This window comes from Asparagus officinalis, chromosome 6 (assembly GCF_001876935.1).
Source record: "Asparagus officinalis chromosome 6, Aspof.V1, whole genome shotgun sequence".
Taxonomy (NCBI): Eukaryota; Viridiplantae; Streptophyta; class Magnoliopsida; order Asparagales; family Asparagaceae; genus Asparagus; species Asparagus officinalis.
The window spans coordinates 7588731-7613386 of record NC_033799.1 but is presented as its reverse complement, the minus strand read 5'-3'; the positions used below and the strand labels follow the sequence as shown (position 1 = coordinate 7613386).

The 24656-nt window shown below is 38.2% G+C and overlaps 3 protein-coding genes across 4 annotated transcripts; 2 read left to right on the top strand and 1 right to left on the bottom strand.

Annotated features, from left to right (window-relative positions):
* On the top strand, positions 4927 to 10184 carry LOC109845549 (mechanosensitive ion channel protein 10-like). Of its 2 annotated transcripts, none has more exons than XM_020414811.1 (6): positions 4927 to 5160; positions 5231 to 6357; positions 6438 to 6561; positions 7719 to 8012; positions 8150 to 8352; positions 9657 to 10184. In XM_020414811.1, exons 1-6 carry the CDS (start codon positions 5014 to 5016, stop codon positions 9934 to 9936), a joined length of 2175 nt encoding a protein of 724 aa, XP_020270400.1. In that variant the 5' UTR covers positions 4927 to 5013; the 3' UTR covers positions 9937 to 10184. The 2 variants fall into 2 exon arrangements, with proteins under 2 accessions (XP_020270400.1, XP_020270398.1); XM_020414809.1 differs by having other exon boundaries at positions 4927 to 5219; positions 5290 to 6357.
* On the top strand, positions 16142 to 18838 carry LOC109845694. The gene is made up of 4 exons (XM_020414963.1): positions 16142 to 16158; positions 16387 to 17019; positions 17307 to 17948; positions 18202 to 18838. The coding sequence occupies exons 1-4, from the start codon at positions 16142 to 16144 to the stop codon at positions 18836 to 18838; spliced, it is 1929 nt and encodes a 642-aa protein (XP_020270552.1).
* LOC109845692 (translation initiation factor IF-2-like) lies at positions 21485 to 23758 on the bottom strand. Its single transcript, XM_020414962.1, has 6 exons — positions 23612 to 23758; positions 22493 to 22771; positions 22276 to 22419; positions 22080 to 22184; positions 21601 to 21888; positions 21485 to 21502 (listed from the first exon to the last, which is right to left on the bottom strand). The coding sequence occupies exons 1-6, from the start codon at positions 23756 to 23758 to the stop codon at positions 21485 to 21487; spliced, it is 981 nt and encodes a 326-aa protein (XP_020270551.1).

Sequence of the window (24656 nt, the reverse complement as noted above, 5' to 3'; positions counted from 1 at the left end):
TCACCCCAATCACATCATACTTCAGCTCATGTTCCAAACAGGACCTGATCACCCCACAAGCGTTCCTATTCATCTTTTCCCATATTGCCTCTTCATATTTTGATGGTCTCTCGTGGACCATGATGGTCTCCTCTAAGTTCTGAGCATTGAGCGTATCTTGTACGTCGCTCATCCATAAATCAAAGTTAATTTTACCGTCATACTTCACCATACTAATTTTGGTGTTCTGAAAACCAACTTGAATTGTGCTCGCCATCGTCTTGCTGCTTTCACCTTCTTCTCCCATTGCAAACTAACTCCAAGTTGTAGAGAAATGTGCTCGCCATCGTCTTGCTGCTTTCACCTTCTTCTCCCATTGCAAACTAACTCCAAGTTGTAGAGAAAGAATCAAACTTTGATTCCCATTGCAAACTAACTCCAAGTTGTAGAGAAAGAATCAAACTTTGATAGAAATTAAGAATCACCCAATTGAACCTTAGATCGGATTTCAAATAGATCTCCTATCCACACGAGGAAAACAAAATCTCCAACGCCAACTCCTAATGCTATCTCTACTGAAGCCTAGAACTCCAAGAACCAATCTTTATACAAAAAACTTCCTCCACCTAATTCCAAAACCCTAGATCTAAAATCTGAGCTCTGATACCACTTGTTGTGCGCAGCGAAAATTTCGGTAGTACCTTGATAGCATCTCGTCACAACAAGAGAGTTAGGTCACAATAGAAAATCTCGTTTCACCAAGGAAATAAGAACCAAAAGCAAAATATCTTAACAATGTGGGATTCAGCTCTTTCTCTCATCAGTTCTAGGACTGACTTGTCGAGGGAACCTAAATAAGCTATTACAAATCACAAAAGCGAGACAAACTAATTTTACATGGTTCGACAAATTACCTACGTCCACGGGGCAAGGAGGGGGGAGATCTACTATTAGAAGGAGAGAATACAACTAGGGTTTATAATCTCACAACCTAAACCCTCAAACAATCTCTCAAATCCCTCATAAATATCTCCACCAATGGATGCTCAAAACTTAACAAAAGTTGCTGCAATTATTCTCCAAAAATTGCAGCCACCAAGCCTCTACACTTGCACGCTACCAAAAGAAGAAAAAAAAACAGCCGCAGAAACCACAAGCACTTGCACTCGATTTTCCCCCTCTACCTCATCCTAGCACAAAACCCTAGGTTCGTATATTTATAGGAGAGGACTTGGGGGTTCGGGTGGGCCATCACCACGCGGAAACAATGAAACCTCATTCTCTGTATTATTTTTTTTTCAAAGCTTACACGTGGGTGGCCCCACTTCCTATCCGCGTTCACAATTCTCCATCTCGATGAAGTTTCTTTCAAACTGAGTTGACACCAAAGCATCCAAATGTCCCACTTGTTGTATCCAGTACATCGTAAAATTAATTGACGACAACAGACTCAATCCACAACAATTCGGGAATCCAAACGAGAGTCCAAACAATCTCACCCCCATCAAAATCAACTAATCCAAACTGGCTACATCGAAAAGACTGTGTACGTATCCTCTTACCAAGGAATCAAGCGTCATGTAGTTCACCCTAATGGCTGTCAACAGTCTTAACAATCACGAATGTGCAACAAGTTTCGACAATGATCAAACTTGTTGCTTGGAACCATCTTAGTGAGCATATCCGCCGGATTATCCTTCATGTGGACTTTCATAATCTTCACATCGCCATCTTCAAGAACATCCCGAACGAAGTGATAACGAACGTCAATGTGCTTCGTCCTCACATGAAAAACCTGATTATTCACCAAATAGATAGCATTCATACTATCATAATGAATAGTAATGAACCGTTGCGATATATCAAGTTCCTCTAAAAGTCCTCGAAGCCAAATAGCCTCCTTCATAGTCTCTGTAACCGCTATATACTCTGTCTCTGTCATAGACAAAGTCACCGTAGACTATAAGGTTCATCTCTAATACACCGGCGTATGGGTCAAAGTGAACACATATCCCATCATAGATTGGCGTTTATCCAAATTCCCGGCATAATCTGAATCAACATAACTAATGCATAGCTGCCTACCTATAGTGTCCCGCTCATAAACTAAACTAACATTGAGCGTACCTCGAATGTACCCTAAAATCTATCTCACGGCGCCCCAATAACTCACTCCTGTATCGTGCATGTATCTCGATATCATGCTCACCACTTGTGACAAATCTGGTCTCGTACATACCATCACATACATCAAGCTTTCAACCGTGCTCACATATGGAGTCTTCGACATCAACTCTCGATTTTCAACTGTCTTCGGTAAAAGGTTACCTGAAAGTTTCAAATAGGCTCCCAAAGGTACACTAACTGGCTTTGTATCCATGTTAACATGAAATCGATGTAGAACATTCTTTAAATAAGTCACCTGTGTCAAACAAATTCTGTCCTTCTTATTGTCTCTATCGATCTCCATCCCTAAAATGCGCTTCGCCTCACCCAAATCCTTCATATCAAACTCCTTTGAAAGCTGTGCCTTTAACTCATCTATAACAGATCTGAAAATAGAGGCAACTAACATGTCATCGACATAAAGTAACAAATAGATGTACGCACCTCCTTTCAACTTGCGAAAATAATATATACGTAAGGATCAAACCGGCTCCGAGTGTACGAATAACCAATCATAAAACTATCGAATCACCTATACCACTGTCGAGGAGACTGCTTCAAACCGTATAGCAATTTTTTTAATCTGCAAACTAATTTTTTCTTCCCTGCAGCTCGTAATCCAATGGCTGAGTCATATATAATTCTTCATTAAGTTCACCATGAAGAAATGTCATCTTCACATCCAACTGATCTAACTCCAAACCATGCTGTGCCACCAAAGCTAGCAAAATCCGAATTGAAGAGTGCTTCACCACCGGAGAGAAAACCTCGTTATAGTCATCGTGTGCTGGCTCTCCCGACCATATTTTCATAGGGGTCTTCCCCTTAATCGCAGATGAATGCAACCTATTAATGAGGTGGCTCGCATATGTAAGTATCTCAGTCCAAAAAATCTCCTCCAAACCACTCTGCGACAATAAACATTAGACTTTCTCCAGCAAAAACCGATTTAGCTTCTCTGTCATCATATTCTGCTACTGTGTATGACTAACAGTGAAGTGCCTCTCTATGCCGAGGTGCTGCCAAAATTTTCGCTATGCACAACACTATATACAGTCCAGGGGGGGCCACGGCCCCCATAAAATTTTGAAAAAAAAGATAGGGTGGTTTCTGTAAAATCTCCTCCCTTAAAAATTAAAATATACTCATTCTTTATCTCAAAACTCATACGTCAAGACTAGGCTTCGAAGCAAAATGGAGGATGCTTTCCTCTCAGACGCATTAATGGTGTTTATTGAAAGAGAAATTGCTAAAAGTCTGAGCATTGATGCTATCATTGAAGAGTTTGAAAATTTTAAGGAACGTCGAATTCCTTTTAGTTAGAGAAGTTTTAGTTATAAAAAAAAAAAATAAGATGATGCTTATTTGAATATTTTCTACATAATTTTTGTCTTCCTCTTTTGAAATATTTTGGAGATATTGACGTTGGCTATTCTACTCGTTTTGTTTGGGTTGTGGTGTATCTCTTGTGAATAAAATTACATCCCCCCAACTGAAATCCTGGATCAGTCCCTGCTGATTCATCATATTCAATCTCTTTAGAGAGGGATCACAAAAACAAAATGTAAAATATACAATATGCTACTTCAAATCTGCAAACGAAATGCAAAGAATTGTTATTTTTCTAAGCTAAGCTTCCATGTGTTGATAGGCGGATATAAATAATAGTGCATGTTCATAATTTCTGTTTTTAATCTCTTTACAGAAATATGATAGAGGTACAAATGTGATGGTAACAAAAGGGGTTAATGTTATTGACAATCGACAACTTGCAAAAAAAGTCTGGGTTAATTTTAGAATACCCCCACTCTCAGAAACCCTCTCAACTATTTTAATTTTAGAAAACCCTTCTCAATTCGAGGGTGTTGTAGAGAACGACCCTCAACTATTTTAATTTTAGAAAACCCTTCTCAATTCGAGGGTGCCCCAATTAACTACGGGGTGTTCCATAAAAACCCTATCTGTCTTTCTAGTTTTTTCAAATAATCCCCTTAATATTATTAATTTAGAATTGCAACGACTAAAATACCATTGGTTGAAAACAAATCATGTGAGTTTAAAAATCAAACCCAAGCAAGACTTCAATTCAATGGGTTTCGATGAGGAAACTAATCTTTAAAAAAAATTTAAACGGTTCAATTATTTCAAATATTACAAACATGGATTACCTAAAAATAAAAAAGTTAAGTGTTTCAAAAAAAAAAAAAAGATTTGCACGTGAACGTAGCAAAGAAGATGGAAGAATAAAGAAGAGAGGGGAAGTAAAAAATTTTAATCAAAAAAGTTAAAAGGGAATACTATGATAAAAAAAATTAATGTCTTAGAGATAGTATGGTCATTTTAAATCATTTGTTCCTTTAAATTTTAATTATATTATATTAATTTAGGGGTTTAAGTGAGAAAAGTTGAGGGGGATAAATCATCTTTTAATAAGAGACTTATCTATAAGAACTCCATAATTAAGGAGGGTTTTTTAAAGTAATTATTTGAGGGGGTTTTCCACGAAGGCCCACGTAAGTTGAGGGAGCTTCTCAACATTAACCCAAATAGTTTCACTAGACCCGCACCCTTTAAAAAGACACGTGGCATTCAGCTAGTGAAGAACTGCAAGCTTGCATGTTAGAACACAAGTTCAAGATCTTTAGTTATGTTTTTATTATTTAAAAAGTAATCGCACTATTCAAAACGGCTACTCGTACTTCCTTGTCTTGTACTTCTAAAGTTTGATTCTTTGTGCTTCTAAAGCTTGCATGTTATATACGAAGCGAGGGGTTTCCCCTATTCGCACTATCACCTCTTGAAAAACTCTGATTTTGATTGAAACTCCGTCTACGAAGTGATTGTTTTCCCCCTACCAACCCAACTCCCATGGACCCTCATAGAGAATCCACAGAGAAGAAACAAGGAGACGTAGTGTTACTGATCTCAGGAGGGGAACAACCCAATTCCAAAGGCTTAAAGGCTGAATCTTGTGAAGAACCCTCAACCGATAAACCCCAACCCCCCTCCCCTGAAATTGTACTGAAGTCAAGCCCTAGCCCGGGCAAACCCCCGAGAGCCAGACGATCCGAAACCCTCCCCTGAAATTGTACTGAAGTCAAGCCCTAGCCCGGGCAAACCCCCGAGAGCCAGACGATCCGAAACCCTAGTTCGTCGGAAATCGATCCCCACATCTGCATTCTCAAAACCCAAGTCGAGGTTTGTCGAGCAAACCGTGCCCGTGGCCAACCCAATCCGCGATGCGTCGAGCTCAACCCACGTTAGTTCCCCGAAAGATGATGATGAAGAAGATGAAGAGGACGAGGAGGAGGGAGAGAAGGTATACAAAAGGGAACAAGCAAGCAATGGCAAAGTTAGGAGAAGGAAAATTAGAGTTTGGAATTTGATTGAATGGTCCATACTGGTTTTGTCTATTGCATGCTTTGTCGCTAGCTTGTTGGTCAAAAAATTGGAGGGATACGTAATTTGTGGGTTGGAGATTTGGAGGTGGTGCTTGATTGCTGTAGTTTTCTGTGGGAGATTGGTCACTAATTGGCTTATTCACATTCTAGTGTTTGCTATTGAATGGAATTTCCTTTTGAAGAAAAAAATTCTCTACTTTGTGTATGGATTGAAGAAGAGTGTTCGAATCTTTCTGTGGTTGTTGCTTATTCTTCTCAGTTGGTCTTTCGTGTTCCATCAAGTAGTTGGTAGATCACGCAAAACCGAAAAAGTTCTCTTTTTTGTGTCTCGGTCCTTATTTTCGCTCCAGCTCGGGTCACTGATTTGGGTAATAAAAACCCTATTGGTGAAGATATTGGCTTCTTCATTTCATATGAACCGATTCTTTGATAGAATTCAAGAATCCATATTTCATCAATACATACTCCAGACCATTTCGGGGCCTCCATCGATGGAATTAGCTAAGAAAATTGGGACTGCGACACATCCAGGGCAAATGAGCTTTATAAGTAACAGGAAAGGGAAAGGAAAGGGGAAAGAGAAGCAAGAAGTGGTTGATGTTTCAAAGCTTTATAAAATGAAGAAAGAAAAGGTGTCAGCTTGGACAATGAAGGGGTTGGTTAATGTGATTAGTGCTACAGGGCTCTCAACAATTTCTAATACTATTGATGAGAGCTTTCAGGAGGAAGAGAAAAGGGAGATAACTAGTGAATGGGAAGCAAAGCTAGCAGCGTATCGGATATTTAAGAACGTTGCAAGGCCTGGTTACAAGTGAGGATTATTTATCATTATTGTTGTTGTCTATTCTGTATTCTTTTGCTTATTGTAACTATTCTTAAGTTTGGTTGTAGGTACATAAATGCAGAGGATCTCCGAAGGTTTTTAAGCAGGGAGGAGGAGGAGTATCTGCTTCCATTTTTTGAAGGAGCTGCAGAGACGGGAAAGATCAAGAAATCTGCTTTGAGGAATTGGGTGGTAACTTTCAATTCTCTTTTTCCCTTGTTTTTACCCTATCCAAACATGGACAGAAAACCTGGTTCATCAAATCCTTGAATACCACGGGTACATTGGTCAGCCCAAATAGTATGACAAGAAACTCGAAAGACCAATATCGAGTCAGAAATGCGGTTTTGGGAATATCCATTCCCCGCACTCGCAACTGAAAATAACCGAAACGAAGATCAATCTTCGAGAAATGTTACGCTCCCTGCAGCTAGTGGAACAAGTCATAAATCCTTGATAGTAGATACCTGATCCGGGAAGTGACCTTGTTCAACTCACGATAATCTATACATAATCGCATGCTACCGTCCTTCTCCACGAAGAGGACCAGTGCTCCCATGAAAATGACTCCGGCAAATAAAACCCTGAGTTAGCAATTTCTTATAAGTATTAGTTTACACGGTTACTTTTACAAAACCCCATTGAACTTTTTGTTATCTCACATAACCCCTTGAACTTTGGGAGGGTTTTGCACCTAACTTCCCCCACTTGTAATTTGCAAATAACTAAAATTTCGTTGAGAGAAATAGAACCCTCAATTATGGGGATGGGTTACGTTGCCTGTAAATGACTAAATTAGTTTTTTTCCCTCTCAAGGAAAATGTTAGTCATTTGCCAATTAGAGGTAGGTGGGTCCAAAGAGTAAAGTCTTAAAATTTTTTTTTTTTTTTGGGAGGGTGTTATGGCACACCGTCAAAGTTTAGTCAATTATGTGAGGTAAAAAAGTTCAGAAGGGACTATCTACAAAACCTTCAAATTTCAGGGTATTTTGTGAAACTAGACCTAGTTTTAACAATAACTTACAATAGAATGTTCAGTACGTTTAAGATGCTTCAGTTTACATATTTCCTCTTATTTGTAAAATGGGTTAGAAAAGGATGGTTAGAGAAGGGAAGGACTTTTGCATTGATTGGTATTACAATTTGGAGATTTGAATAAGTAATAATCGAGTGATGAGTTAAGTTTGTCTCCAATCATCCTTTTCTCATGTCATGAATTCACTATAATTGCTCAGAGTCCTACTCTATGTATCTTGAATTCTAAAGTGAAAAAGGGGTTCAGCATTGTACGTTTAAGAATATTTTCACCAACATATATAATGATAAGTTTAAAATGTATCTTATTTATAGGTGAAAGCCTACCTTGATCGCAGATCTCTTGCACTTTCCTTACAAGACACCAAAACTGCAGTCAATCAATTGCACAAACTTGCAACAGCCATTGTTATCATTGCAGTTCTTGTCATCACTCTGATACTAACAGGCATTGCAACAACCGAAGTGCTTGTTTTTATCTCCTCTCAGCTATTGTTGGTGGTTTTTATGTTCGGAAACTCTTGCAAGATGGCATTCGAAGCTATCATATTTGTATTTGTAATGCACCCTTTCGATGTTGGTGACCGTTGTGTTGTTGATGAAGTACAGGTAATTCTCCTATACTATCTTACTTTTCTATCATTTCTGGCAATGTTAAGGGATTTTCTGTAATTTTCCCAAAAAGGGAACAAAATCTTGGAGTTTGTCTGATATAAGCCATGATATTATTGACCCTAATCTCGCAGATGATAGTAGAAGAGATGAATATATTGACTACTGTTTTCCTGAAATTTGATAATGAGAAGATCTACTATCCAAACTCTGTATTGGCAACAAAACCAATCAGCAATTTCTACAGAAGTCCAGACATGAGTGACGCTGTGGAATTCTCTGTTGATATTTCGACTTCTGTGGAGAGCATTGGAGCTCTGAAGTCTATGATCAAGATGTAAGTCAACTGACCTTGCATAAGCCTTTATGATGGCAGCAACCAATTATATTGATTGAACCCTTATTTATTTATGTGCCTCAAAATGGATGAGTTACTTGTGCTTGTCATCTTTTCTACTACGTCACCCTTTTTCATCATCATTTAGAAACTTTGGTAGTTTTAGATACTTTATGGATTTTGTGAAAATTTCTTCAGCTTCCCTCAACTTGCCTTGAAATTAGATATTGAACCTTCTAGGCTCTAGTTGCCATTGAAATTGTTTATGGCAAATCCATCTCTTCCTTCTTGTCTAGACTCAACACTATTATGGAGATTTCAACAGCACTACGAATATAAGTTACTTGCTTGATAGGTAACTCTATGCCTGTTTGTCGATCTTTTAGGTTTCATGGCAAATCTGTATCTTGCCAAACATCTTGTTTTTGGTCGGAATTCAAGTGACATTTTGGCAATTTCTAGAGGCGGATATCGAGTGGATGTGTGTCATAGTTCCTTCATATCAAGTGGACAAGCTTGGCTATGTTTTTACTTTTTAGTGTTATCTAAGTTGATTTTTGCAATTTGAAATGATGAACATATGTGCATATCTTCCAGTTGATTCCACATCCACAATATGATCAGGTTCTTCAGCCATTTTTACATGCCTCATCTTTGAACTTTAGCCCTCATGATACAGTATCAGGCACATTTTTATTTATTTGCGTGTTAAAATTTTTGCCTTTCGAAATATTTTACTTGCTTGGCCTTGTCAATTCTAGTATATGGTTGCAAACTTTTATTTCGAGTTAAGTTCTTCATGGCTAATATATACTGACCTAGAATCTGTATTAGTACCCCTATGATTCTTTTTTCATAAGCGACTTCGATGTTTCCAAGGGAGACACTTATCTTTGATGCATTATTCAGCTATTCTAGTTCACTTGGTTATTTGTGGAAGTGCTAGTTTTTTGAGAAAGATTAGGAATGTAATTACAATATAAGTCCAGGAATTAAGATTTATATTGTGTTATAACAAACTTGAATATAATATTAATTAATATAATTGTGCATGCATCTGCTGTTCTAGTCCACTTGGCCATTTGTAAAACTTAGTTACTTGAAAAAGATTAGAAATGTAATTATGATACACATGCATGAGCAGCTATGATAGAAGTTCATGAAATAATTAGATTTATATTATGTTATAACAAACTTGAATATAATATAGTTGTGCACACTTGGATACATCTGTGTAATCATTTTATTTTTCATCTATTAAACCATTTTGCAAAATATTGTACTTTCCTTTGCGAATTCACCAGGTACATTGATAGCAAACCAAATCACTGGCATCCTAATCACTGCGTTGTGGTCGAGGGCATCGTGGATGTTAACAAGATGAACATGACATTATGTGTTAACCATACTATGAACTTTCAAAACGTACCAGAGAAAAATAGCCGGAGGTCTGATCTTGTTCTTGAGCTGAAGAGAATTGCTGAAGAGCTGTTGATTAAGTACAAATTGCTGCCTCAAGAAGTTCACCTCAGTTACACTGGCTCAACTCCGTTGCCGATGGCCATCACCCAAAGCTTAGTCTGAAAGATCGATGATGGACATTGTGAACCCTTGACGCAAGAATTTGGTATGAGGATCCATAGCTTTGATTCCTTTGGTGGAATTTGATAGGTTGCGTTTGAGTGAGTTTTCTGTTGGGATGAGGCCAAATCCTGATTGAATGGTGGATGGAACTTTTGAATGTTGTTGTATGTTGTAATTGACACTGATTCCATTTTGGAACATTACTATGTACTAGGGTTCAGATATTCAATTACTGCACTTAGTCTCAATCATAACTGTCTTATCATTTAATCTAATTATTATTTTTACAGTGAAAATCGAGCATGACTGTAATTCATAGGAATATGATGTTAGTTATATTTAGATATAGGGTTTTTTATTTCTAGGCCCATTTGTTTACTCATCTTTACCTCTAAGCCCAATAACTATTCTTTGTATTCTTAAACCCAAGTTTCTTTTTGTTTTTGCCTTTAAACCCAATTTCTAAAATACTGTATATACAACACTGGTATTCATACCCAAACATAATAAAAACCCTAAAATACCCTTCAATACCAGACCCCCCCTCTCTCTCTCCTCATTTTCCTTCTTCCTCAGGTCTTCGTCTTCCTCCTTCCTCAAGGCTTTGTCTTCCTCCTCCGATCCCACCTCTCATGCCCCCTCCAAGAAATCGAAGAAGAAAGGAAGAAAGGCCCATGATTTTAGTGCTTGATGTCTTGAAAAGGCCCACGACGGATCTCGAGGCAGCCGGACACACCTCCACCCTCTCCAACGAGACACTACAATTCTTCAACGATCAACAAGATGCTTGATGATTTTGGCTTCGGGATCTCTTTCGATGACGAGGAGGAGTGATTTCGTGTGAAATCTCATTTCTATATACTCGATTAGGGTTAGGGTCGGGCTTCAGGATCTCTTTCGAAGACGAGGATGAGTTATTTCGTGTGAAATCTCATTTCTATATACTCGATTAGGGTTAGGGTCAGGGTCGGGGTCGGGGTTGGGGGGTTAGGGTTAGTTCATTGATGTTCTTTTGAGCTATCCCTTTTTGTTGAACTAAATCTAATTGTAGAATTGGTTTTATCAATTTATGAATGTATCGTTTCTGTTGAACTAAATCTAATTTGTACACAATAGATTTGCAAAGCAAGAGGTGTGAAATCTGGAGAATCTGGAATTTTGTACCTGTAAATTTTGCTTATAAAGAGTTGGAGAGTATGGAGCTTGCTTTGAAGATTGTGAAAGAGAAATTGCTGGGTAGAGTTAATGGAGTCAGTTATGCTATATGTACATTTTGAAGATTTGTGCAATTTTGAAGATTTGTAACATTTTGTAAAGTCTGGAGCTTGCCTTGAATATAATATCAGTTATATTATGTACATTTTGAAGATTTGTAACATTTTTGAAAGCCTGGAGCTTGCCTTGAATATATGATCAGTTATGCTATGTTTTTTGTGAAGATTTGTAACATTTTAAAAAGTCTAGAGCTTGCCTTGAATATATGATTAGTTATGCTAAGTATATTTTGAAGATTTGTGTAATTTTGGAGTTTGATTTGTAACATATTGTTTCAGATTGTAAGTTTTTGAAAGTAGATAATGAAAGTGTTGTTAGTGCAATATCGTTATTGTTTGTGCAATTTTGGAGTTTGTAAGACTGGAATTTTGTGCAATTTTGTGAGTGCTATTTTGTGGAATTTTGTGTAATTTTATGAGTGTTATTTTGTTCTTGTGCAATTTTGTGAGTGCAACCAAGTGTGATAAACTGCAGATCTCTTTGATTGTAAGTGTAGCGTGATAAATTCAAAGTGTAGCGTGATAACCTGTAAGTGTAGCGTGGTAGACTGTAAGTGTAGCGTGATAGACTGAAATTGTAGCGTGGTAGACTGTAAGTGTAGCATGGTAGACTGTACAGGATAACACGCTACACTTACAGGATAACCCGCTACACTTACAGCATAACACGCTACACTTACAGTCTAACACGCTACACTTACAGCATAACACGCTACACTTACAGTCTAACACGCTACACTTACAGCATAACACGCTACACTTACAGTCTAACACGCTACACTTACAGCATAACACGCTACACTTACAGTCTAACACGCTACACTTACAGCATAACACGCTACACTTACAGTCTAACACGCTACACTTACAGCATAACACGCTACACTTACAGTCTAACACGCTACACTTACAGCATAACACGCTACACTTACAGTCTAACACGCTACACTTACAGCATAACACACTACACTTACAGTCTAACACGCTACACTTACAGCATAACACACTACACTTACAGTCTAACACGCTACACTTACAGGATAACCCGCTACACTTACAGCATAACACACTTCACTTACAGGATAACACGCTATACTTACAGCATAACTGTTATCCTGTAAGTGTAGCGTGTTATGCTGTAAGTGTAGCGTGTTATGCTGTAAGTGTAGCGTGTTATGCTGTAAGTGTAGCGGGTTAGATCGTAAGTGTAGCGTGTTATGCTGTAAGTGTAGCGTGTTATCCTGTAAGTGTAGCGTGTTATGCTGTAAGTGTAGCGTGTTATCCTGTAAGTGTAGCGTGTTATGCTGTAAGTGTAGCGTGTTATGCTGTAAGTGTAGCTGGTTATCCTGTAAGTGTAGCGTGTTATGCTGTAAGTGTAGCGGGTTAGACCGTAAGTGTAGCGGGTTATCCTGTAAGTGTAGCGTGTTATGCTGTAAGTGTAGCGTGTTATCCTGTAAGTGTAGCGTGTTATGCTGTAAGTGTAGCGTGTTATCCTGTAAGTGTAGCGTGTTATCCTGTAAGTGTAGCGTGTTATCCTGTAAGTGTAGCGTGTTATGCTGTAAGTGTAGCGTGTTATCCTGTAAGTGTAGCGTGTTATGCTGTAAGTGTAGCGTGTTATCCTGTAAGTGTAGCGTGTTATGCTGTAAGTGTAGCGTGTTATCCTGTAAGTGTAGCGGGTTATGCTGTAAGTATAGCGTGTTATCCTGTAAGTGAAGTGTGTTATGCTGTAAGTGTAGCGGGTTATCCTGTAAGTGTAGCGTGTTATCCTGTAAGTGTAGCGTGTTATGCTGTAAGTGTAACGGGTTATCCTATAAGTGTAGCGTGTTAGATTGTAAGTGTAGCGTGTTAGACTGTAAGTGTAGCGTGTTATGCTGTAAGTGTAGCGGGTTAGACCGTAAGTGTAGCGGGTTAGACCGTAAGTGTAGCGTGTTAGACTGTAAGTGTAGCGGGTTATCCTGTAAGTGTAGCGGGTTATCCTGTAAGTCTAGCGTGTTATCCTGTACAGTCTACCATGCTACACTTACAGTCTACCACGCTACACTTACAGTCTACCACGCTACAATTTCAGTCTATCACGCTACACTTACAGTCTACCACGCTACACTTACAGGTTATCACGCTACACTTTGAATTTATCACGCTACACTTACAATCAAAGAGATCTGCAGTTTATCACACTTGGTTGCACTCACAAAATTGCACAAGAACAAAATAACACTCATAAAATTACACAAAATTCCACAAAATAGCACTCACAAAATTGCACAAAATTCCAGTCTTACAAACTCCAAAATTGCACAAACAATAACGATATTGCACTAACAACACTTTCATTATCTACTTTCAAAAACTTACAATCTGAAACAATATGTTACAAATCAAACTCCAAAATTACACAAATCTTCAAAATATACTTAGCATAACTAATCATATATTCAAGGCAAGCTCTAGACTTTTTAAAATGTTACAAATCTTCACAAAAAACATAGCATAACTGATCATATATTCAAGGCAAGCTCCAGGCTTTCAAAAATGTTACAAATCTTCAAAATGTACATAATATAACTGATATTATATTCAAGGCAAGCTCCAGACTTTACAAAATGTTACAAATCTTCAAAATTGCACAAATCTTCAAAATGTACATATAGCATAACTGACTCCATTAACTCTACCCAGCAATTTCTCTTTCACAATCTTCAAAGCAAGCTCCATACTCTCCAACTCTTTATAAGCAAAATTTACAGGTACAAAATTCCAGATTCTTCAGATTTCACACCTCTTGCTTTGCAAATCTATTGTGTACAAATTAGATTTAGTTCAACAGAAACGATACATTCATAAATTGATAAAACCAATTCTACAATTAGATTTAGTTCAACAAAAAGGGATAGCACAAAAGAACATCAATGAACTAACCCTAACCCCCCAACCCCGACCCCGACCCTGACCCTAACCCTAATCGAGTATATAGAAATGAGATTTCACACGAAATCACTCCTCCTCGTCATCGAAAGAGATCCCGAAGCCAAAATCATCAAGCATCTTGTTGATCGTTGAAGAATTGTAGTGTCTCGTTGGAGAGGGTGGAGGTGTGTCCGGCTGCCTCGAGATCCGTCGTGGGCCTTTTCAAGACATCAAGCACTAAAATCATGGGCCTTTCTTCCTTTCTTCTTCGATTTCTTGGAGGGGGCATGAGAGGTGGGATCGGAGGAGGAAGACAAAGCCTTGAGGAAGGAGGAAGACGAAGACCTGAGGAAGAAGGAAAATGAGGAGAGAGAGAGAGAGAGAGAGGGGGGGGGCTGGTTTAAGTGGGGGTATTGAAGGGTATTTTAGGGTTTTTATCATGTTTGGGTATGAATACCAGTGTTGTATATACAGTATTTTAGAAATTGGGTTTAAAGGCAAAAACAAAAAGAAACTTGGGTTTAAGAATACAAAGAATAGTTATTGGGCTTAGAGGTAAAGATGAGTAAACAAATGGGCCTAGAAATAAAAAACCCTTAGATATATTAGGAATGAATCACAAACATGTTAGCATATATTTATGATTGATTTTTCCACTTCATACATTCAATCAATTTACTAATGGGCAACTATGAAGTTAGGCATCCTAGACGGAAAATTCCGTCTAGGATACACAGAATTCCGTCTAGGATGCGTATCCTAGACGGAATTCCGTCTAGAATACCCATCTAGAAAATTTCCGTCTAGGATGTAGTATTCTAGATGGAAATTTCATCTAGAATATATCCTAGACAAAATATTCTAGACGGAATTCAAAACCGTCTAGAATACATCCTAGACGGATTATTCTAGACGGCATTTCCGTCTAGAATAATTCATCCTGGACGGAAAAATTTTCCGTCTAGAATGAGTATTCTAGACGGAAATTTTCGTCTAGAATACTCATTCTAGATGGAAATTGATGTTTTTTTTATTTTTTTTAACAAGGCATCCTAGACGGAATTTGAGCATCCTAGACGGAATTTCCGTCCAGGATACTATGCTACAGTAGTTTTTTTTTTTTTTTTTTTGCAGAATCTACGTTGGGTGCATGTACACAATATTGAACAACAAAATAGTATCCTGGACGGAATCTGAAACAAACTCTTTGCTGTCATTTTTCCACTAGTGTGTGTAGGAGGAAACTGAAACAAACTCTGATTGACGTAGCATTTCTCCACTTATTCCACTGCGAATAGCAAAACCAAATAAAGGTCAAAGAACAAGAAAACACCAAATTCTTATGTGCCGATTATATTCAAATTTAATTGTTAGTCACTTAGCTGACTACTTTGAATTCTTTAGACATCCGAGCTCTTATTACGATACTCCTCATCTAATTCCTTTGGGTGAGTGATTGTATTCAAATTCTCATTCTTTTTCTTCCTTCACAAGAAAACAAAAATTCGTAGCTTACATTAAAAGAAGGGAAAATTGGTTCCCCCAAGCAAAGGGAAAATTGCTTGGGGGAACCAAATTAAATTGGGCTATGCATCCCCACCCCCCAACTAGAGTCAACCACTTGGGAGCACCTTGACCCAAGTTTTCATGCTTTCTCACCCCAAACCCAACAGTGTTCTCTACTTTATAGTGTATTTTCCAGCATTACCCATTTTGCCCTTTCTACTCTCATTTTCGATTTGGGTAATAGCGCTGAAATCGGCTTTGATTTGAAGAACTTGGGTTTTGTCTTATTCGCCAGCCAAGCAACCCATCATGAAGTAGCGGTAGTCAAATCAGTGAGCTGGGGGTTTTTATGCAGGGAAGAGGTAGAATTGGAGGGGAAAATGTACACGGTTCCCTCCAAATTATTGCATTCCTCATATATACTCTTCTCTCTTTTGATCTACTCCTAAAATCTTCAACAACCTTCAACAATCATTTATATTCTGAACTTTTTCCTCTTAACTTCTTCAACAACCAAAATGGAAGATTCTTTAATGTGTGTGATTTCATTTAACAGTAACGCAACCCTTATTAAAGTCAATTCAGCAACAAGTTTAGCCGAATTGAAGATGAAAGCCGCAGAGAATTTTAGAGTACGGTTCGAAAGTTTGTTGATAAGTTACTCTATCGATAAGTTTCCCAATGTCTCGTTTGAGCTTTCAAAAGATGAAGATATTCTCAAATCACATGTGACTTATATGTGACCTGTACATTAAACCTGCAGTGTTCCTAATGTAAGCTCACAGTCATCAGAGCATATTGAGCAACCTTATGAGAGTATCACAATCGAGGAATCAGAGAGGATCCCAAATGACAACCCTCAAGGAGAGCATGTGTACAGTATGAACGACGTAGTAAGTGACTCGTCACGGATCCCAGCATGGTGGCACGAGGCAATTACTGGAAAAGGGCAGCAATTTGAAAGTGCAAAAGAAGTTAGAATGGCTCTTATATACTACTCTATAGCTAAGAAGTTCGCTTTCAAATATGTTAACAATGAGCCAAAACGTATTCGTGCTAGTTGCATGTTTAGAGAAGAAACAAACTGCCCGTGGTTGTTTTTCGCTTCACCATTGAGCCATGTGTCGACATTTGCTATAAAGAAATTTGTTCCTCAACATACATGTGGACAACATAACAGCACAGCTGGTCACTTCAGAGCATCAAGAAGGTGGATTGCGAGTATGCTACAATCAATTATGAAGAGGCGTCCATATATAACCCCAACTGACATTAGAAAGGAATTGCACTCTCAATATGGATTAAGAGTTAATTATTCTAAAGCTTGGCGTGCTAAAGAGACAGCAAAAGATGAAATATTTGGTTGCGCAAGGCATTCATATGATTTACTATCCTGGTTAGTCCTCGTTATTTATTGATGCGTGAACGTTATATTTCAAAGTTATTTGTGACAACTTGTTCCTACATCTGCATGTGAGATTTAAACGTTATATGTGATATTTTGACTTTATATGTGACGTTTGAGCATTACATGTGATAGTTAGATCTTGTATGTGATATTTGGACTTTATATGTGACTTTTGAGTATTACATGTGATATTTAAACCTTATATGTGATATTTTGACTTTATATGTGACGTTTGAGTATTTAACAAGTTATTTGTGATTTAACCATCTTTTTAGGTACCAGATGAAGGTGACGGAAACAAATCCAGGCAGTGTCTTCAGCATTGAACAAGAAGAAAGGAGATTCAAACGTTTATTTGTGTCGTATGGTGCATGCATACAGGGGTTTCTCAAGGGATGTAGGCCGTTGCTCTTTCTAGATGGGACTTTTCTGAAGGATCGTTACAAAGGGATCTTATTAGGTGCGACCGCTTATGATGGTAATCAAGGCATATTTCCACTCGCATTTTCCGTTTGTGACCAAGAAAATGAAGCGAATTGGAGTTGGTTTATTCAAGGATTGCGGTATATATTGTACAATCGAACAGAACCATACAATCCACCCCATCCCCTTGTAATTCTGTCAGACGCCGACAAAGGAATAAAGCAATCTTTGAAAAATATATTTCCAGATGCGTACCACTCTAGGTGTGTACTTCATCTTGTTGAGAATTATAAATTGAAGCTTAGAGAGATGGGTTTTACCTCAAGTGCTGCTCAACGTATTTCAAAATTATTGGAGTTTGCTGCATACAAGTACACGGATGGAGAATTTAATGCTGTTTTGCGTCAGATTCGAATGACAGATCAAAGAGCTTACCAAGTAGCTCTAAGTTATGGTCCTAGTAATTGGGCCAATTCTGTATTTCCTGGTATAAGGTACGTCAATTATCATTACCTTTACTGGTTATATTATGCTGTTATATGAAATTGAGCCTTTAAATGTCACATTTCGCTTTTATATGGTCGTTCATCTGTTACGTGTGACCTTTTACTTGTATCGTGTGACAATACTCCATTATATGTGACAACTATCCGTTATCTGTGATTATTTGTTGTTATTTGTGACATTTGTCAGTTATTTGTGACACATAGCGGTAAATTGTGGTAATGATTTTTTGTTTTCAATCAGATATGGGCATATCACTTCCAATGTCGCTGAATCTTTCAACAGTTGGATTCGTGTGGCGCGAACACTTCCCATTTGCGATATGATGGATCACATTCGTGTGCAAATTATGGAAAGGATGAATACTCGTCGCGAGATGGCAACAAAATGGAATAGCTATCTTTGTCCTGAAGCGGAAAAAATCCTCCAAGAAAACGTCACCAAGGGAAGCACTCTTGAAGTATCGCATTCTACAGCTGAAATCTTCGAGGTATCATCACAAAAATCAGTACAAGTTGATTTGGAACACAAAACATGCACGTGTCGTGTATGGGATATATTGCGAATACCATGTAAACATGCGTGTGTTGCTATTAACTTCATGCATAGAGATGTGTACCAGTTCTGCGATTGGTTCATGACGACTGAAGCTTTCAGGAGAAGTTACGAACCAATCCTCTTTCTTGTTCCAATTTACGATAAGCCAGATGTCACAGATGAAACAATTAGCATTCTTCCCCCAAAGACGACAAAGAGACGTGGAAGGAACAAGAATAGGCGTATCAACAACAGATCTGAGAGTAGACGTGCAATTAGATGCTCAAGATGTCACGCTGAAGGACATAACCGAGCCACGTGCACTGAACCTATCGAAGATTAACGTTTCCAGGCAGAATGCAAACGCTTTTGTGACTATTGTCTGTTACATGTGACTTTTGCCATTTTGTTGTGACATTTGCTTCTTGTATGTGACAAATTACCTATTCGTGTTACTTTTGCCACATGTGACTATTGTAACATACCACAACATACCAAAAGTCAATCATACCTACCAAAATGTCACATACAAACATACCACAACATACCAAAAGTCAATCATACCTACCAAAATGTCACATACAAGTCTAATAAGTCACACAACATACTAAAACGTCACATAACGGAATCATACCTACCAAAATGTCACATACAAGTCTAATAAGTCACACAACATACTAAAACGTCACATAACGGCCTCAAATGTCACACAAAATAACAAAAGGTCACATACAAGACTCAAAAGTCACACAGTACACTAAAACGTCACACACAAGACTCAAAAGTCACAGAACATACTAAAACGTCACATGATGGCCCCAAATATCACACAAAATAACAAAGTGTCACATACAAGACTCAAAAGTCACACAGAACACTAAACGTCACATGTGACTATTGTCTGTTACATGTGACTTTTGCCATATGTGGCGTATCACCTGTTCGCGTGACATATTACCTGTCCGGATTTAATATCTTCCAGAACAGATCACAAAGAATTTACAAACAGCTAGTAACTGATAGGTTGAATATTTACAGACCTGTACAAATGTAACATACCATAACATACCAAAAGTCAATCATACCTACCAAAATGACACATACAAGAAGCAAAAGTCACACAGTACACTAAAACGTCACACACAAGACTCAAAAGTCACAGAGCATACCAAAACATCACATGATGGCCTCAAATGTCACACAAAATAACAAAATGTCACATACAAGCCTCAAAAGTCACACAGAACACTAAAACGTCACTTACAAGACTCAAAAGTCACACGTCATACTAAAACATCGCGTAACAGCCCCAAAAGTCGTCAACAACAATCCAACAAATGTCACACACAGCTAGTAAACTGGTTAGCCTGTACATCACCACGTTTAAACAAATGACACAGTTAATGTAGAGTCTAATACTTCCACTCAATCATAGGTACATCACTACCCCCAAAGTACAAAAAATATTCTGGATCATCACTGTCTAATTTCAACCGCAGTTTTTTTCCCTTCACGCCCTTCACATATGAGTTGAGCAGTAAGTCCTGCTCGTAGCATATGTGACTCACTGCGCAAGGCTTCAACTTGCATTATCTCCCTTTCCTCGAGGATCGTCTTGATGAAAAAATACGCACGTATGCCACAATCATACCTGTAGAAATATAACATAACACTTAATACCAGAAATATAATATAACATAACAAGAATATAACACAGAGAATGTAAAACTATCACATAACAGCCCCAAAAGTCACACAAAATACTGAAATATCACATATGGGCCCCAAAAGTCACATAATAGCCCCAAAAGGTCACATAACAGCCCCAAAAGTCACACAGAATACTGAAATGTCACATATGGGCCCCAAAAGTCACACAGAATAACCAAAAGTCACATAATAGCCCCAAAATGTCACATATGGATGTGAAAATATCACCCATTCAAGTATCACATGCATTAATAAACTATTTTAAGTGTAAGAAACTTACGATCCTTTTTGCGTACGACAGGGAACCGCTTCATAATCAAATGCTCTAAATGTCGAACTCTGGTCAAATCCACTCACCATGCTATCTAAAAATAGTTGGATGACCAACACGTCCCTAGCCCATGCCTCGTGGCCAGCGGAGCTGTAATGCCTGCATTTTTTTGCCCCAGATTGACCTCAAGGACATGCCAATGATCAGCATGACATATCGGGATTATCAACACATCCTTCCCTTCGTCGATATGCTTCTTTATATAGCTTTTATAGATCTTTCGCTCATCCAACTTTGAAGCAGTTAGCAACCAAATCTACCGGAAAAAGAAAAGAGATAAAGCGGGAGAAAGTCAAATAACATATAACTGCAAAAAATGATCCACATTACTCACACTAAAATAGGATGTGACAATAGAAAATTTGCGATCCCGAGCGGCATTTTCGGGGAGCTTGAGCCAGTTCTGAAGTCTTGCAACAAGGGCTTCAACCGTCTAATAATTGCAAACGTAATAAATCATGTAAATATCAAAAACTTGACTAACACCGAAACTTAAACAAAAACTAACCTCATCCTTCAATCTTCCACCGCGTAGAAGATGAAGAATATCGTATCTGTTCATAGTTTGGGCCTCAACCTCCAAAACAATCCTCCTACAAAAATGTATCACATACAAGAATGTATAAGCGACATATCCAACCGATTAATAAACTGTCACAGGAGAACACTAAATGTCACATAAAAACTGTAATGATCACAATTTACGTGCTTATGTCACAAACATCATGTAACTATCACAGACCACTTATATATATCACAGAATAATACTTAATACTTACTTGTCAACTTGTAATCATGTAACTATCACAGACCACTTATATATATCACAGAATAATACTTAATACTTACTTGTCAACTTGTAACGTTAGAAAATGTTGAAGCCACTTGTTTTCATCTTCCGACGCATCAGGTACATCACGAATAGTGAAGTTATGATAAAATCCTTCGTCAACTGTTCCCGGTAGCCTGATGTCAAAGTCTTGGGCAGAAGGAATGCTCATATTCAACATTGATAATAAATTTTTTTCATCTTTAGTTTTTTCCCTTCTCCATAGCTGAGGCACGGATGTTCTCATAGGTGGGTATGCCATTTCACGTGGCTTCTTCTCCTCTATTGTCTCCCCCTTGTCATCATCATCTTTCACCAAAACGACACTTTTTTTCCCTTTCATCTTTTTCTTAGGCATTTCTGTACAATATGGAGATTCTAGGGACTTGGGCTTCTTCGTTGTTCTTCGGCTCCTTGCACGGAGCCCCTGAACAAATTCTCCCAAAGTAGACTCACCTTCCTCCCTCCTCTTCCTTCCCCTCTTCTTCTTAGGAACTTCCTCAACAACTTTCCGCGCTTCAGACTATATAAAGATCACAGTTAATGAATATATATAATAGTAACATGACATGAATATATATCACATGAGGAAATCATGCATCACAAATAATAAACAAAAGTCACAGATAAACTGTTTACGTCACAAATAACAGGGAGCTATCACAAACAGTGTGTACATGTCACAGACAACCAAATCTACCGTAGGAGAGTTACCTGCTCAAGTTCAATGCCCACTTCTTGGCCTTGATCACCTTCTCCCTCTGCTTTCTCTTCCTTCCCTTCTTCTTTCTTCGCCTCATCTTGTCTCTCTATTTGAGACTGCATAAATGTTAAGAATGTAACTAATTTTGTTCAGCAAACTTTTCTCAACATAGTTTTTCCTCGTTTGAAATAGGAAATAAATTATAACCTCTTCTTTTTTGGGCATGATTTGTTTCTCTTCCTCAAATCTTTTCTCAATTTCGGCCTTAATGGCCATCGTATCAACGCCACGAGCAACAAGTTCTTGCTCATAGGCTTCATTCAGCATCAACAACTTTTTATAAGCGTCATCCTACATTAACAATAAACTGATAGTGAGTAAATGTCACAAATACAAAGATCGCACATAAAGTCATCAACTTTACCCCTTTTTCCACTCTTTTCTTCCTCGAAGCTTTTTCACCCGTAGCTTCCTCCTCCATTTCAGCCTTCCTCTTTGTAGACTTCTGCTTGATCTCCTCATGTACATACCGCGGCAGGTCATGCTCCGGTAAGATGTGGATTGCGGCTTCCGATTTCTTCGTTGTTGTTGTAGTCCGCAGTGAACCCACCTTCTTACCCTCCAATGTCCAATTGGTCATTGGTGGCTTCGATTCATCTACTTTCGTCGGCTCCTTAATGTTTGATATCTCATAATACCATAGCTACAAAAAAGCCACATTCAAACAATGAAGTATCACATATTAGATATAAATGTCACATGTAAATGGCAATAATCACATACCAGCAGATAATATCACACATTAACTACAAACATCACATATCAGGGCAAATATCACACATGGGTCACAAACGTCACATATAACTAGAAAATATCACATGTAGAAGACACTTATCACATAAACACATATTAACTATAAATATCACATGTCATATATTAGTGTTATATATCACATGTAAATGGAAATAATCACGTGTAACAAGATAATATCAAATACAAACTACAAATAAATAGCGGACTTAAACAATAACAATTAGATATAAATGTCACATATAAATCTCAAATATCACATATAAAGGGTAATGATCACAGATAAGGTGCAAATGTCACTATAAATCTCAAATATCACATATAAAGGGTAATGATCACAGATAAGGTGCAAATGTAACATATAAATCTCAATGGAAATAATCACGTGTAACAAGATAATATCAGATACAAACTACAAATAAATAGCGGACTTAAACAATACCAATTAGATACAAATGTCACAAAATAAACTCAAATATCACATATAAAGGATAATGATCACAGATAAGGTGCAAATGTCACATATAAATCTCAAATATCACATATAAAGGGTAATGATCACAGATAAGGTGCAAATGTAACATATAAGTCTCAAATATCACATATAAAGGGTAATGATCACAGATAAGGTGCAAATGTAACATATAAATCTCAAATATCACATATAAAGGGTAATGATCACAGATAAGGTGCAAATGTAACATATTACTTCCACTCTACACAGTTAACTCACCGATAGCAAGGGAGCGCAGCCGCTAAGATATGTCAGCCCCTTCGTCGCTTTCTTCACAGCCTTGAAGGAGTCCCACAATTCCTTATAGATGATTGTCGCCCATGGGAAATGATCAACCGCATCTACTCGAGCCACATATTTGAACATATGCTATGGTGCATTCATTCTCGCGGTCGGGGTCCATATCATTGTCAATTGATAGAGGATTTGAAGCATAACAAAATCTAAAACATCGGATTTCTTTTTGGACCGAACCAATTTCTCCAATAGGACCTCAAGGTAGCCTCGGCCACTCTTGTATTGTGATTGTTGCTTGTTGCTGAAGTATGTGGTCTATATCCTATTATCCATGTCGCGATTGCCTTCGGGTTTCTCCCCTTCATCATTAAACCGAGTATGTTTGCGCACCCAATTTAGATCAAACGTGTACGCTTGTTTAGTCCCGGTTTGGCTATCATTGAAGAAAAACTTCCCCGTGGCTAAATCCACATTATCCAGCAGCAGCATGATGGTGGCCTTGTCGGATGGAATCATACCAAAACTAACATAGTTCTTGAAATTGGAGGATCCATAAGCCCTCCAATGTTCAAACCTCATTTGTGGGACAATGCCATCCATGAATTGACAATATCCACGGATATTGCAACAAATTCTTATATCATGCTTACTGTAAAAGACAACACAACAGATACTAAATCAACTTAGGGTTCTAATGCGTATAAATTCACAATGCCAAACAAATTAAATGAACAGATGTGAACAATTGGGTAGATACTTACATCTCAGGCTTTATTGTAGCTGATTCAGATGTCTGAGATGATGAATTCGCCATCCTGTATTTTCAGCAGCGTCACTGTGGGGTTCGGTGAGGATGAGAGATTCTGGCGGTCGACGAGCTTGCGGTCGGTGGGGGCGGTCCTTGTCGGCGGACGAGAGTCGACGAAGTAAAGGAGAGTCGCCGAAGACGAAGACGACGAGCGGCGGCGGATTTCAGAAGAAGAGGGTTTCGAAGAACGCGAGGAGCGGGTTTCGAAGAAGACGAGTC